At 46.8% G+C, this 14,826-nt stretch overlaps 1 protein-coding gene across 2 annotated transcripts in view; it reads right to left on the bottom strand.

Annotated features, from left to right (window-relative positions):
* The window catches only part of LOC134355796 (mediator of RNA polymerase II transcription subunit 30-like), a 123,657-nt gene that overhangs the window by 44,998 nt on the left and 63,833 nt on the right, over positions 1–14,826 (bottom strand). For both annotated transcript variants that reach the window (XM_063066232.1, XM_063066223.1), the window contains exon 3: positions 8,464–8,622. In XM_063066232.1, the coding sequence (XP_062922302.1) occupies positions 8,464–8,622 (159 nt within the window). The remainder of the gene's footprint in view (positions 1–8,463; positions 8,623–14,826) is intronic.

Here is a 14,826-nt window from a genome sequence, read left to right as displayed (position 1 = left end):
CCCTCTAGTTGTAGTCCCACCCAACCCATGCAAAAAGTCTGCTTGTATTTATCTATATCTCTTAAATTTGTATACCTCTATCAAATCTCCCCTCATTCTTCTACATTCTAGGGAATATAGTTCCAACCTATTCACTCTTTCCTTATAACTCAGCGCCTCGCATTGCTATTTATTGGTTAAATAAATATTGAGAATGAGATGAAGAGTCCTTGAAAGTGAGACCATAGGTTGTGGGAACATTTCAATGATGTGGCACTTGAAGTTGAGTGAAAAATATAAATTAAAATGCGAAACAGCCTTCAGGAAATAAAACCTTTCTTTCACAGCCAAAACATCGACTGTTTATTCCTCTCTACAAATACTGCCTGATTTACTGAACTTCCCCTGTATTCCCTCTGTGTTGCTGAAAATTTCCAGCATTGCCATAATCTCGTGTTTAATGATGCTTTGGGGTCATCGAAATGACTCACTGGATGTGGGACGTTCTGATTCTGTACCAGTGAAACTACACAGGGGAAGACAATAACTCACTGTTGGTGTTAATTGGTAGTCATTGACAACCTCAGCATGAGATCAGGGAAGGCATTATCTGGCCATTTCCTGCATTAACACATTGTTACAGGTATATCCCTGCCACAGGTCTGTCTTATCACTTAACATTCTCACTAGCTGTATATTCAGGAAGCCATCCATCAGTACACTCTGACCCTGCACAGCATTACACAATTCTTCACTGAAATTCTTTTAAATGACAAAAATTCATTCTAAACACTTCTCAAAAGCAGCTGCCATTACAGTAAACATTCAATCAGTCAATAAGAATGCTTTACATACGCTCTGAGCCACTCACAGCCGATCACATATTAGTTCGTGCTCTGCCTCCCCCGCACGTGTGGAAGCGTTCTTGTTCCCTCACCGATTTATTCCATTTTCTCCCCCACCCATAATGTCTGGAAAACGGCCTGCAACTTCCAGTGAGAGTAGTACATCCAAAGGCTGATTTATACTTCTGCGTCAAATGGACGCCGTAACCTATGCAAGTGGCCCACGTGCGTTGTGAGCATTTATACTTGTGCGTTGGTGTGTCTGCATCACTCTGCAATTCGGGCACATCGCGCATGCGCGCACACCTGCCCACGCAAGGCTTCATGGTCATGGTAGTCTTTCTCAGGGTGAGCAAGTTTAAAGAGAGCGTCTTTTTTCGTAAAAGTAAAATGTGTCCTCCATAATTTCGGAGGTCTGTAAAGCTTTATGGAAAGCACTGCAGCCAGAGTTCCTTCCCTGCCCTTCAGTCGCCCAATGGGAAGCTACTGCAGCGTAGGAGGAAATGCGATGCTACCAAGCGGACCAATCACAGTTGTTGTGGTCTACATTGCCACGACACGTAGTTACATTTTGGGAGAGGTGTGCGTCAGGCTACGGCGTAGGGATCCGTGTAGGCTCTGTGTAGGGTTCGCAGCGACGCCGTACCTACGGCGTCGAGTTGACGCACAAGTTTAAATCAGCCTTAAGGCTACGTCCACACTAGACCGGATAATTTTGAAATTGCCGGTTTTGAGTAAAATCGGCAGGCGTCCACACCAAGCGTTTTTCAAAATATCTCCGTCCACATTAGACGGATATTTGGGCGAATCTCCTCCTACTGGGCATGCGCAGGACACACAGAAAACAAGCGAAGAGGAAACGGTATACTTGGTGCGCGTTTGCCCAGTTACAGACTAGAAAAACTTTAAAGGAATTGCTGTTGGCTCTTGCGCAGGAGGACTTAAAACTAAAAAAAAATACTGGAGCGTATGGAGGCAACTGACAGTGAGTTCACAGACAGTATGACCCGGCTGATGACGAACATTGAAAAAACTGAGTAACTCTGTTGCATTAATAAAGCACTTTGTTAAATGTATAAAACATGTCTGCATCAGTGTTATCTTGTATTTCCAGACAATGTTACATAGTCATAGTCACACTTTATTGATCCCAGGGGGAAACTGGTTTTCGTTACAGTTGCACCATAAATAATAAACAGTAATAGAACCATAAATAGTTAAATAGTAATATGTAACTTATGCCAGGAAATATGAAATAAGTCCAGGACCAGCCTATTGGCTCAGGGTGTCTGACCCTCCAAGGGAGGAGTTGTAAAGTTTGATAGCCACAGGCAGAAATGACTTCCTATGATGCTCAGTGCTGCATCTCGGTGGAATGAGTCTCTGGCTGAATGTACTCCTGTGCCCACCCAGTACATTATATAGTGGATGGGAGACATTGTCCAAGATGGCATGCAACTTAGACAGCATCCTCTTTTCAGACACCACCGTCAGAGAATCCAGTTCCATCCCCACAACATCACTGGCCTTACGAATGAGTTTGTTGATTCTGTTGGTGTCTGTCACCCATACATTAGGCTGTTACACATCTATTGTCAGAGAAGTACTTGTATAAATAGGTAAACCACCTTCATACAAGCAAGGACAGAAAACAGAGCAAACTGAGTATACTTATTTATTCAGTAAGCAATGGGTCAAAGTATTTGGTGAGTACATTTCTAACTCTTCTGGCTTCAGTCTCGTTGCTGTCTGTTCTGAAACTATTAGGTTGTGTGGGGGGTTGTGTTCAAGAAAACAATGTCAAATCAAGTCAAGTCACTTTTTATTGTCATTTCAACCATAACTGCTGGTACAGAACACAGTAAAAATGAGACAATGTTTTCCAGGATCATGGTGCTACATGAAGCAATACAAAAACTACACTGAACTATGTAAGAAAAAACACAAAAACTACACTAGACTACAGACCTATCCAGGACTGCATAAAGTGCATAAAACAGTAGTCACAGTAGAGGATACGGTAGGTTGCTGTCAGTCCAGGCTCTGAGTATCGAGCAGTCTGATGGCTTGGGGGAAGGAACTGTTACATAGTATGGTTGTGAGAGCCCGAATACCTTTTTCCAGATGGCAGGAGCGAGAAGAGTTTATACAAGGGGCGCGTGGGGTCCTTCATAATGCTGTTTGCTTTGCGGATGCAGCGTGTGGTGTAAATGTCTGTGATGGCGGGAAGAAATGTCTGTGATGGCGGGAAGAGAGACCCCGATGATCTTCTCAGCTGACCTCACTCTCCGCTGCAGGGTCTCGCGATCCGAGATGGTGCAATGAAATGCCGCGCTGTTCCGTCACGTCATGACAGCGTTTTTAAATAGTCAAAAGAGCTCACTTTACAATTTAACTCTTACGCCGTTCACACCGACTGCGCGTCCGGCAGTGCTCACGCAGTACCAAGCGGAAGCAGGAAAAGCATTGTTGTGGTGTTGTCATGACAGCGTTTTTAAAAATCTCCGTTTACCCCGTCCACACTACAACGCACAACAATCGTTTTCAAATTTACACACTCTGGAGAGTCGGAGGGTCAAAACGAAGAGAAAAAGCTTCGTTTTCAAAATTATCTGGCGTAGTGTGGACGTAGCCTAAGATAGCTGGGAAAAGCATTAGCATGGATGTGAACACCAGGAATTCTGCAGATACTGGAAATTCAAGCAACACACATCAAAGTTGCTGGTGAACGCAGCAGGCCAGGCAGCATCTCTAGGAAGAGGTACAGTCGACATTTCGGCGAAGGTGCTTCGAGAATTGGCAGAATAATGCATGAGGACACGGATGGAGAAGAGGAAATACCAGCAAGAAACCTCAGCACAAAATTCCTCAGCACTGGCATCACCACGATCACTCAAATCATGGACCAGCCGATCGATAATGACCCTGACTGGGAGCGAAGCAATAAGACAAAGAGAGGTGTTCTCGACATGATTCCCTGCTACCGAGAACTGCTTCATGAGAGGAAACTTAAGAAAAGGCAGTCAAATCTCGATGTTTACTTGAAGAATACAGTATATCTGGAGTGCCCAGGGAGGGGTAGCAGCTTTATTGAAGGGGCTTGTTGTGTCCATTCTGGGGCAGTTCACTCACATTCAGTCCCCAATAGACACTCAGCTCTCACATGTGGCTCCAAGTACGGCTTGTTTGCTCGCCAGAGCGGCCACACCCCGGTACACCACTTCAATAGGTGGGCTAAACCAGGTGAGGGTAGCCATTGGGCCTCATACCCCGGTGAGATAGGGACATGCCTGTCCTAGCACGCGTAGTCAGCTCCAGTGGTCTGGGCAGATGAGATCGACAGTGAGATCCCATGGCCAGAAAGACGGCTCCGCGGCGCTCCAGGGAGAGCGAAGGGCAGGACGAGGCATCAAATAAGTCACGGACATCCACAGCAAGCAGGGAAGCCCCCAGTTTGTGACGTTTGTTCGTATCACTGGACCCGGACTTCCAAGGTTGAATTAGAGGAACTGCCACACACTGTCATCGCCTGAAATGATGGACAGCCAACACCTGCCGTGTTCTTCTGATTGACTGTAAATGAACAAAATTAGCCAGTCCATTTACACTGGATTAATTCCATCAGTCAGGAGGTACAGAAGCCTGAAGGCACACACTCGGCAATTCAGGAACAGCTTCTTCCTCTCTGCTATCTGATTCCTAAATGGACATTGAAACTTTGGACACTACCTCACTTATATAAAAAAAATATACAGTATTTCTGTTTCTGCACATTTTTTTGTAATCTATTCAATATATGTAATTGATTTACTTGTTTATTTACTATTATTTATTATTATTTTTCTTTGTTAGATTATGTATTGCATTGAACTGCTGCTGCTAAGTTAACAAATTTCATGTCACATGCCGGTGATAATAAACCTGATTCTGATTCTGATTCTGGAATAAAATACAGTTTTATAGTCCTGTAGTAGTATTGGTAGTGCTCTAATTTGTCCTGTATTTCATATAAATACATCATTTGTTACTCAGTTAAACCGTATCTCTAATGAAGATGGCAGAGTTTGTCATCGAGACGTCGTTTATAATCGATACCTGTACCCGGCTGGAAGCCCAAGAAGAGTTTATTCGTTCAGTTAAACAGTAGATTGTCTTTTTTATACGTTTCCATGAAGCTTCGGTTAATTGTGGCAGCCGCTTAACTAGACCAAAATGCATTGGTCTCGATGTGTCCGAATTCAGTGGTATCCACAGTATACATGACTTAAAAAATGATGAATGAAGTATACATAAATAAAAACAATGGACAAATTAAACATAAACTGAATTTCTGAATCTGCAAATCCAACCGCTTTGGGTTTCTGCTCACGTCAGATACAGGTGCACATAAAATGCAGCCCCACTTCTGCTATCTTGAGGACTGGGACAATAATTCACCAGCTTGATTAATCACGAAGGCTGCTTTGCAGGGATTACTACCAGAATGTGACCAACAGTGGATCAAGCACGCTCCTTGTACAAATTAAACGCTGGAATTTTAAACGTGTGGTTTATCACCATAGGCAGATTTAGGAATTTCGTGTCCAATGCACACAAAATGCTGGAGGAACTCAGCAGGTCAGGCAGCATCCGTGGAGGATGTTGCCCTGCTGATTTTCCATTCTTTAGAGATATAACACGGTAACAGGGCCCAACGTGCCTGTGCTGCCCAATTACACCATGTGACCAATTCACCTAGAACCCCATCATCATTGAAATTTGGGAGGAAACCTACACGACCACAAATCCTTACAGTCAGTAGTGGGAACTGAGCCCAGGTCACATACACAGCAATAGCATTACACCACTGTGCTGACCCAGGCAGAATTTTGCATGTGTTGCTCCAGCATTTTGTGTGCACTGTTCAAAATTTCCAGCATCTGCAGAATCAATTGTCTCTCTGAATTTCAGAGACACATACATACCTCGACTCAGTTTTATCCCCCCCACCCCCACCCCGGTTCAGTCCCTTCCTACTGACATCCATTATGCTCAGATGCTCTAGATCTTTTCAATGATTTCAAGTTCCCTGGCCCCGAGCACCTTATTTTCACCATGGATGTCCCTATACACCTCCATCCACCACCAGGAAGGCCTCAAAACTGGACACCAGACCCAGTCAGTTTCGCTTCACCACCTCTCTCCTCTGTTTAGCGGAACTTGTCTTCACTCTTAAAGATTTCTCTTTTGGCTGCTCCCACTTCCTTCAAACAAAAGGTGCAGGCACGGGTACTCGCATGGACCCCAGCCACGCCTGCCCGCTTATCGGCTACATGGAACAGTCCAAGTTCCCACTGGGACTGGTGTCACGCACCCACTTTTCCTGCGCTACATCGATGACTGCATTGGTGCTGCTTCCTGCACCCATGCAGAGCTCGTCGACTTCATCAACTTTGCCGCTTACTTCCACCCTGCCCTCAAATTCACCTGGTCCATTTCTGACACTTCCCTCCCCTTTCTCGACCTCTGCCTCTATCTCTGGAGACAGCTTATCCACTGATGTCCATTATAAACCCACGGACTCTCACAGCTACCTGGACTATATCCCTTCCCACCCGGTTACTCGTAAAAATGCCATCCCATTCTCTCAATTCCTCCACCTGCTCTCATGATGAGGCTTTTCATTCCAGAACAAAGGAGATGTCCTCTTTCTTCAAGGAAAGAGGCTTCCCTTTCTCCACCATCAACACTTCCCTCAACCGCACCTCTTCCATTTCACACAAGTCTGTCCTCGACCCATTCTCCTGCCACCCCACCAGGGATAGGGTTCCTCTTGTCCTCACCCACTACCCCACCAGCCTCCAACATCCAGCACATAATGCTCCATAACTTCTGCCATCTCCAATGGGACTCCACAACCTCCCTCACCACTTTCTATAGGGATTACTCCCTTGTCCATTCATCCCCCCCCCCCACACACTGATCTCCCTCCTGGAACTTATCCTTGCAAGCAGAACAAGTGCTACACCTCCTCCCTCACTACCATTCCAGGCCCCAAACAGTCCTTCCAGGTGAGGTGACACTTCACCTGTGAGTCTGCTGGGGTCATCTATTGTAACCAGTGCTCCTGGTGGGCCTCTTGTTTATTGGTGTGACCCAACATAGATTGGGAGACTGCTTCGCCAAGCACCTACACTCCCTCCACCAGAAAAAGTGGGATCTCCCAGCGCCCACCCATTTTAATTCCACTTCCCATTCCGACATGTCAGTCCATGGCCTCCTCCACTGTCATGATGAGGCCACACTCAGATTGGAGGAGCTACACCTTATATTCCATCTGGGTAGCCTCTAACTTGACAGCAGGAACTTCGATTTTTCAAACTTCCGGGAATGCCACCCCCTCCCACTTCACCATTCCCCATCCATTTTTCCCTCTCTCACCTTATCTCCTTGCCTGTCCATCGCCTCCCTCTGGTTCTCCTTCCCCTTTTTCTATCTTCCATGGCCTTCTGTCCTCTATCAGACTCCCCCTTCTCCAGCCCTGTATCTCTTTCACCAGTCAACTTTCACCCCTCCTCTCCCCTTCCCGGTTTCACCCATCACCTTGTGTTTCTCCCTCCCCTCCCTAACTCTGACTCCTCACCCTTCCTTCTCCTGTCCTGCTGAAGGGTCTCGGCCCGAGACGTCGACTGCACTTTTCCCCCATAGATGCTGCCTGGCCTGCTGAGTTCCTCCAACATTTCGTGTGTGCTATCTGAATCTCACGTTCGTTTGGAACAAGGGATGATTAGAAGGAAGCAATATGAGGGGGTGCTCCACCCTATATTGTTCCTATATCTCTATATTATTCCTACAAGGGCAGCACGGTCGAGGAGAGCTTAGTTAGCTCAGCATTTTGAAGAACCAGCGATCAGGGTTCAATTCCCACCACTGTCCATAAGGAGTTTGTATATTCTCCCCATGACTGTGCGTGTTTGCTTCAGTCTCCTCCCAAATTTCAAAGACACACAGGTTAGGGCAATGGTTCCCAACCGGGAGTCCACGTACCCCTTGCTTCATAGTTGTGGCCATGCCATGTTGACACCGGAAGCAATGGCGACCCTTGTGGGCTGCCCCCAGCACACCCTCAGGCTCCAGGCTGCTGATGCAAGCAACACATTTCACTGTATGTTTCAATGTTTTGATCTACATCTGACAAAAAAAAAGTTAAAACTTAATTTTAAAATCCTCCAGGCAGTCTACAACCTAGTCGTGGTTTGGAGGCTTGCGTGCCTCAGTGACCCGGAGGGCTACGCTGGCTGGAGTCAGGGCTTTGTGCTTTGGCTTTTGGTAGGGTCACCCATGCCAAACAGGTCAAAGGGCAGAGGCCAGACTCAGAGTGGTCCACCGGTCCTCCAGGTTCAGGGGTTCACCTCAGGGCTAACAACCCTGTCTGGTAAAACAAAACTGTTACAGAAACAGCCATGAAGAATTCCTCTACAAGTGTGAGTGACAGTATGGTCACAGAGAGAGAGAGAGAGAGAGAGAGAGAGATGGAGGACCTTCACTGCTGCCCTAAATGCATACAACATAACAAGCAGTAAGTAATTTTAAAATCTAATCTTGTTGGCATGCTTTGGGACCACCCCACCCCCACCTCCCCTCATCACTTGCGTCTTACCTCCATTGGGACAGGATCTAAGCCGGCACAGTTCTCGTTGCATTTGTCATAGACCAGTCTCAACTTCCGGAAGAGAACAGACAGCTGGCGGAGGTGCTCTTGCAGTTTCCCCTGCCTGTCCTGATGCGTGGCTGTATGATACGACACACCATTGGGCAACTGAAATGTGCAGAGCACAAATTGACACCTTTACCATAATGAAAATTGTCACATTATCAGCCATACTACGTAAATCTTTTGAACAATTCCAGAGGGTACTATTGGGCATCATTGCAGGGTAGCATCGCAGTTAGTCCAAGGCCTTACAGCATCAGCGATCTCCAATCTGGGCTTAATTCCCTCCGCTGACTGTAGGGAGTTTGTACATTCTCCCCGTGAATGCACTGGATTCCTCCGGGCTCTCCAGCTTCCTCCCACATTCCAAAGGTGGCAGGTCGGGGTTGGCGAGTTTTGGGCATGCTGCATTGGTGCCAGAAGCCAATGACACTTGCCGACTGCCCAGCACAATCAATCCCCGGACTGTGTGGGGAAGGACCACCGAATAGGGTTCTTCCGCTGCAGGACAGGTTGGGTGAGGAAGCCTCCCCCAGTTATACAGCTTGGGGCATCGGAGTTTGGAATTCAATTCTGACGTCAGCTATATGGACCTCCTCCCTGTGTGGGTTTTCTCCGAGTGCTCTGGTTTCCACCCACACACCACAACATACCAGTAGGTGGGTTAATTGGTCATTATAAATCAGGGGTCCCCAACCTTTTTTGCACCGCGGACCGGTTTAATATTGACAATATTCTTGTGGACCGGCTGACCGATGGGGGGGGCGGGGTCAAGTAGGGTTAAACTCACCTCAACATGTCTTCTACAGTTAGGGTTGCCAACTTTCTCACTCCCAAATAAGGGACAAAGGTAGCAGTCAAATCCCGGGACACTTTACCCCAGGGAAGACTACCATGACCATGAAGCCTTGCGTGGGCACCTGCGCGTGCATGCACGTACGTGCCGATTTTTTTCCCCACAAATCGGTTTTGCCTTCATCTTCCCGACTATACTGCACATACGTTATTTCTACTTTATATAGGCTGTGTATTTATCATATCATTCTTGCTTTTACTATAGTTAGTGTTATTTATTTTCGGTTTTATTATGATTTGTTAGGTTATTTTTTGGGTCTGGGAACGCTCAAATTTTTTCCCCATATAAATTAATCGTAATTGGTTCTTCACTTCACGCCATTTCGGCATGAAAGGTTTCACAGGAACGCTCTACTTTTGCAGGGGAAATACGGGCTGTCCCGTATGGGACAAACCAATTTAGCCCGATATACGGGATGTCCTGGCAAATACGGGACAGTTGGCAACCCTATGTTCAAGTTCAACAGTGCGTGACAGGGAATGAGGAAAGGTGCAGCTGACTCATATCGTTTCCTCGCGGCCCGGTAGCACATGCCTTGTGGCCCGGTGGTTGGGGACCGCTGTTATAAATTGTCCCCTGATTAGGTTCGGGCTGAATCGGGATTGCTGGAGCATCGGGACTCAAAGGGACAGGGGTGCCTACTCTGCACCCTATCCTCAAGATCACTGTAATAGTGTAAACCTTCGGGAATCACCAGTGGCAACAGCACTATTGGTTATTATAGAACACCACTTAACACACAGTCTACAGAACACAGAATGAAAAAGGATTTGTACCATTTATTCTTGAGTTTTTTCATTATGAATAAAGTTTTTTTGAATACTGAGATACGGTGTGGAGTAGGGCAAAGATGAGAAAATCTGCAGGTGCTGGAAATGCACGCAACACACACAGAATACTGGAGGAACTCAGCAGATGAGGCAGCTGCCTGGCCTGTTCAGTTCCTCCAGCACTTTGCAGCAGAGTAGACCCCTCTGGCCCTTCGAGCCACGCAACCTAGCAACCCCCCCAATTTAATGCTCGCCTCATCACGGGACAATTCATAATGGCCAACTGACCTACTAACTGGAACGTCTTTGGACTGTGGAAGGATACTGGAGCACCCCGAGGAAACCAGATGTTCAGAGGGAGAACGTGCAAACTCCCTGCAGGCAGCAGCTGGAATTGAACCTGGGTCAAAGCAACACTCACAGCACGCTGGAGGAACTCAGCGGGCTGGGCAGCATCAGTGGAAACATGGAAACATGCTGCCTGACCTGCTGAGTTCCTCCAGCGTGCTGTCAGTGTTGCTTTGATCCCAGCATCTGCAGATTATTTTGTGTTTATTGAACCTGGGTCACCTGTACTGCAGAGCATTGTGCTCACCACTACGCTACAGGGCCATCCCATATGTATTTTAATGTATTTAAAAACCCCTCAGACTGCATTGGTCAATGACGCACATTGACAAAGTCCACTGCATGTTTCAATGTACGTGTGACAAACAGAGCTAATCTGCTATACCTCTTTGTAAGTTATTTATCGACTAACATTTCTCTTAGGATCACACTGACATTGGGCTTTAGCCGAGTTTAAGCACACACCTCAGAGAGGCAGTTCTGAAGGTCAAATGTGCACGCAAGATTTTGCTTGCCAAAAGAGCAGGATGTTTCACTTTGCTGAGTCGAGAGCAGCAGGAAATCCAATGACAATCCAAACAGTTCTGTCTTTTCCCGACAGGACAGACCAATCAGACTAGATTCACAGCTCCCGCCCTGGCGCCAGCCACATCTGCCAAACATCTACGGTTAGTCGAACCCTCAAGGCTTAGCCCAAGTGCTGATGCAGGATTCAGGCCCCATCCTGTTGCCCCGTGCTAGACCAGAGGATTCCCGCACTTCTTCCCCACTTTCTTTCCAGTCCTGATGAAGGGTTTTGGCCCGAGATGTTGAATGACCAGAAGACCATGAGATATAGGAGCAGGATTAGGCCATTTGGCCCATCAAGTCTCCTTCTGCTTGGCTGATCCAATTTTCCTCTCGGCCCCAGCCCCAATCTCCTGCCTTCTCCCCGTATCCCTTCATGCCCAGACCAATCAAGAATCTATCAACCTCTGCCTTAAATACACATGAAGACTTGGCCTCCACAGCTGCCTGTGGCAAAGAAGTCCACAGATTCATCACCCTCTGGCTAAAGAAATTCCTCCTCATCTCCACTCTATAAGGACGCCTCTCTATTCTGAAGCTGTCCTCTCTGGTCTTAACTCTCCCACCATAGGAAACATCCTCTCCCCATCATTCTAACAAAGCCTTTCACTCTCTGATGGTTTCATTGAGGTCACCCCTCATTCTCTTGAACTCTAGTGAACACAAGCCGCGAGCTGTCAAACGCTCTTCTGATTTTACCTGACCTACTGAGGTTCCCCAGTATTCTCTGTGTGTGTTGCTCAAGGTTTCCAGCATCTGCACAATCTCGAGTGTTTCTGGGCTATCAGGCTGAAAGTCTGCCCACTGAACCCAGGTATACATTTGTAAAGAAAGTATTGGGGGGATGGGGGGAGGTGGTGGCAGAGGGAGGTTTTGAAACAGAGAGCAGTGAGTGTGTGGAATGTGCGGCTAGGGGCGGTGGAAGAGGAAATACATGAGGGACATTTAAGAGTTCAAAACAGAAATCAATAGATTTCTGGATATTAAGTAATAATCAAGCAATTTTAGCTAGAGGGTTGTGAATCTGTGGAATTCTTTGCCATAGCTGCATTGGCTCAGTCACAGGGTATACTTAAAGCAGAGAAAGAACATAACACATATTAAGAAGAAACAAGCTTCTTCTCCTCTGTCATTTGATTCCTGAATGGACACTGAACCCATGAACACTACCTCACTACTTTTTTTGCACTATTTCTGAAATGCCTGGTTCGCCGCTGTTGCTACTGCGCAATCGAGAATCTCCTGAGGGTAGGCCCCAAAATCCCCAGCTTTGCCTGCTGCTGGCGACCGAGGCTGAGGTCGAACCGTTCGGCAGAGATGGCGCTCAGTACTCGGTGTCGGAGGGCTGATCAGAGCTCGAAGTTTTTGGACGACTCAGAGTCGGACTGTGGTCGGGCATGGCAGGCAGAGTTTTTCTTCCTTCTCCCGTCTGCGTGAGATGTGGGACTTTCGAGAAACTTTGATCTTTTTTTACTGTGCCGTGTACTGTTCTTCATCAAGTTATGGTATTGTTGCACTATTGTAACTGTATGTTATAATTATGTGGTTTTGCTAGTTTTTCAGTCTTGGTCTGTCCTGTGTTTCTGTGATATCACACCGGAGGAATATTGTATCATTTCTTGATGCATGCATTACTAAATGACAATAAAAGAGGACTGTGTGTCCTCATAATCTAATAATCTAATTTAATTTAACTATTATATTCACAGTTTTTATTATTATGTATTACATTGTACTGCTGTTCCAAGAACAACAAATTTCATGACATCTGCCGGTAATATCAAACCTGATTCTGACTCTGAGGTTTGTAGGTTCTTGATTAGTAAGGATGCCAAAGGTTACGGGGAGAAGGCAGAAGAATGGGGTTGAGAGGGATAATAAATCAGTCACGATGGAACAGACTCAGGGAGCTGAATAGCCTAATTTTGCCCCGATGTTTTATGATCTTGTATGAAGTACAAGCTGGTGAGGTTGAATGGCAGCCATGAGCATAACGAGTGACAGTGGAAGGGCCAAGGACCCGATGGCCAACTCCTGTTCTTTTTCCTTGTGCTGCTAACTTCCCTTGCACCAATCAATATTTGCACGAAGCTGCACTGGATCCACACCCGCTGATAATTTTGATACAAAGCTAACAGCTTTGATTAACGTCAGAACATTACAATCACATGCCAACATTCAACCTGATGCCTGCACTATATTTGAATAATTACATACTTGCATTTCTTTTTGACATGCTCTGATTACCGTTGACAATCTAAACAAGTCAGAGCTCGAGCTCAGCAATTCCTTTCTGATCAAGTTCAAGATCAATTGTCATTCAACCTAACGGCTAAATGAAACCGCCTCCCTCTGGAGTAAAGGTGCAAAATGGCACAATGCTTTACAGTTACCAGTGACCCTGGTTCAATTCCCGCTGCTGTCTCGAAGAAGTTGGCACGTTCTCCCAGTGACCACCTGGGTTTCCTCCCAGTGTCCAAACTTGACCAGTTGGCAGGCTAATTGGTCTTTGTAAACTGTCCCATGATTTGGATAGGGTTAAATCGGGGATTGCTGGGTAACGTGGCTTCAAAGGCCAGGAGGGCCTAATCGGCATTGTATCTGACACAGCACGTGCAGTTGCACACTGCACATACAGTTATAACAGTGCATACCGTCACAAAAAATAAATAATAATAATAAAGATGAGAAAGTCCGAAGATGCTGGAAACCCGAAGCAACACAAACAAAATTCCAGAGGAACTCAGCAGGTCAGCCAGCATCTGTGGAAATGAAGATTTAGTCGATGTTTTGGGCCAAGACCCTTCCTCAGGACTGAGCAGGAAGGGGGAAGATGCCAAAATGAAAAGGTGAGGGGAAGGGAAGAGACTAGCTGGAAGGTGACAGGTGAAGCCACGCGGGTGGGAAGGTTCAAAGGCTTGAAGGAGGAGGAATCTGAAAGGAGAGGAGAGTGGACAACAGGAGAAAGGGAAGGGGGGGGTGACCCAGGAGGAAGTGACAGGCAGGTGAGAAGAGGTAAAAGGTCAGAGTGGGGAATGGGGGGGGGGAATTTGTTTACCGGGTGGAGAAATTGATACTCATGCCATCAGGTTGGAGGCTACCTAGATGGTGTTGTTCCTCCACCCTGAGGGTAGCCTCATCGTGGCACAAGAGGAGACCATGGGCCAACAGGTCAGAACGGGAATGGGAATTAAAATGTTTGGCCACTGGGAATAATATTAGCTCAAGTCCCCGAGTTTCATGGCCTGAAAACCGATGGAATGCTGTCCTGCAGCCAGGTTTCTGCAGTAACGAACTCCCAGCAGTTCCTCATCACGCGCCAGCGCAGCCTCAGGTGAACGCAACCCAGCTCGTCTTCCATGGAGCATCCACTGGAGGGGGAAGAGCCTCCAACCCGCGTAGCTTGTTATCCTGTTACATTCTTCTGATCAATATTTGGCTTCACAACACACAGGTGGCTTTGCCTACACATACAGCTCCAGACCGAGGTACACACACAAAATGCTGGAGGGACTCAGCAGTTCAGGCGGCAGGTATGGAGAGGAATAAACAGTCGGCATTTCAGGCCGAGACCCTTCATCAGGACTGGAAGTGAGAAGCCGGAATGAGAAGGTGGGGGTTTGGGGGAAGGAAGACAAACTAGAAGATGAAAGTGCAGACAATTGGGCAGGGTGGGGGGGATGAAGTGAGAAGCCGGGAAGTGATGTTTGGACATGGTAAAGGGCTGGAGAAGGAATCTGATCTGAGTGCAGGGTGGATCATGGAGAA

The sequence above is a fragment of the Mobula hypostoma genome, chromosome 1 (assembly GCF_963921235.1).
Source record: "Mobula hypostoma chromosome 1, sMobHyp1.1, whole genome shotgun sequence".
Taxonomy (NCBI): Eukaryota; Metazoa; Chordata; class Chondrichthyes; order Myliobatiformes; family Myliobatidae; genus Mobula; species Mobula hypostoma.
The sequence above is the reverse complement of the archived record's forward strand: the minus strand, read 5'-3'. Positions and strand labels throughout refer to the sequence as shown.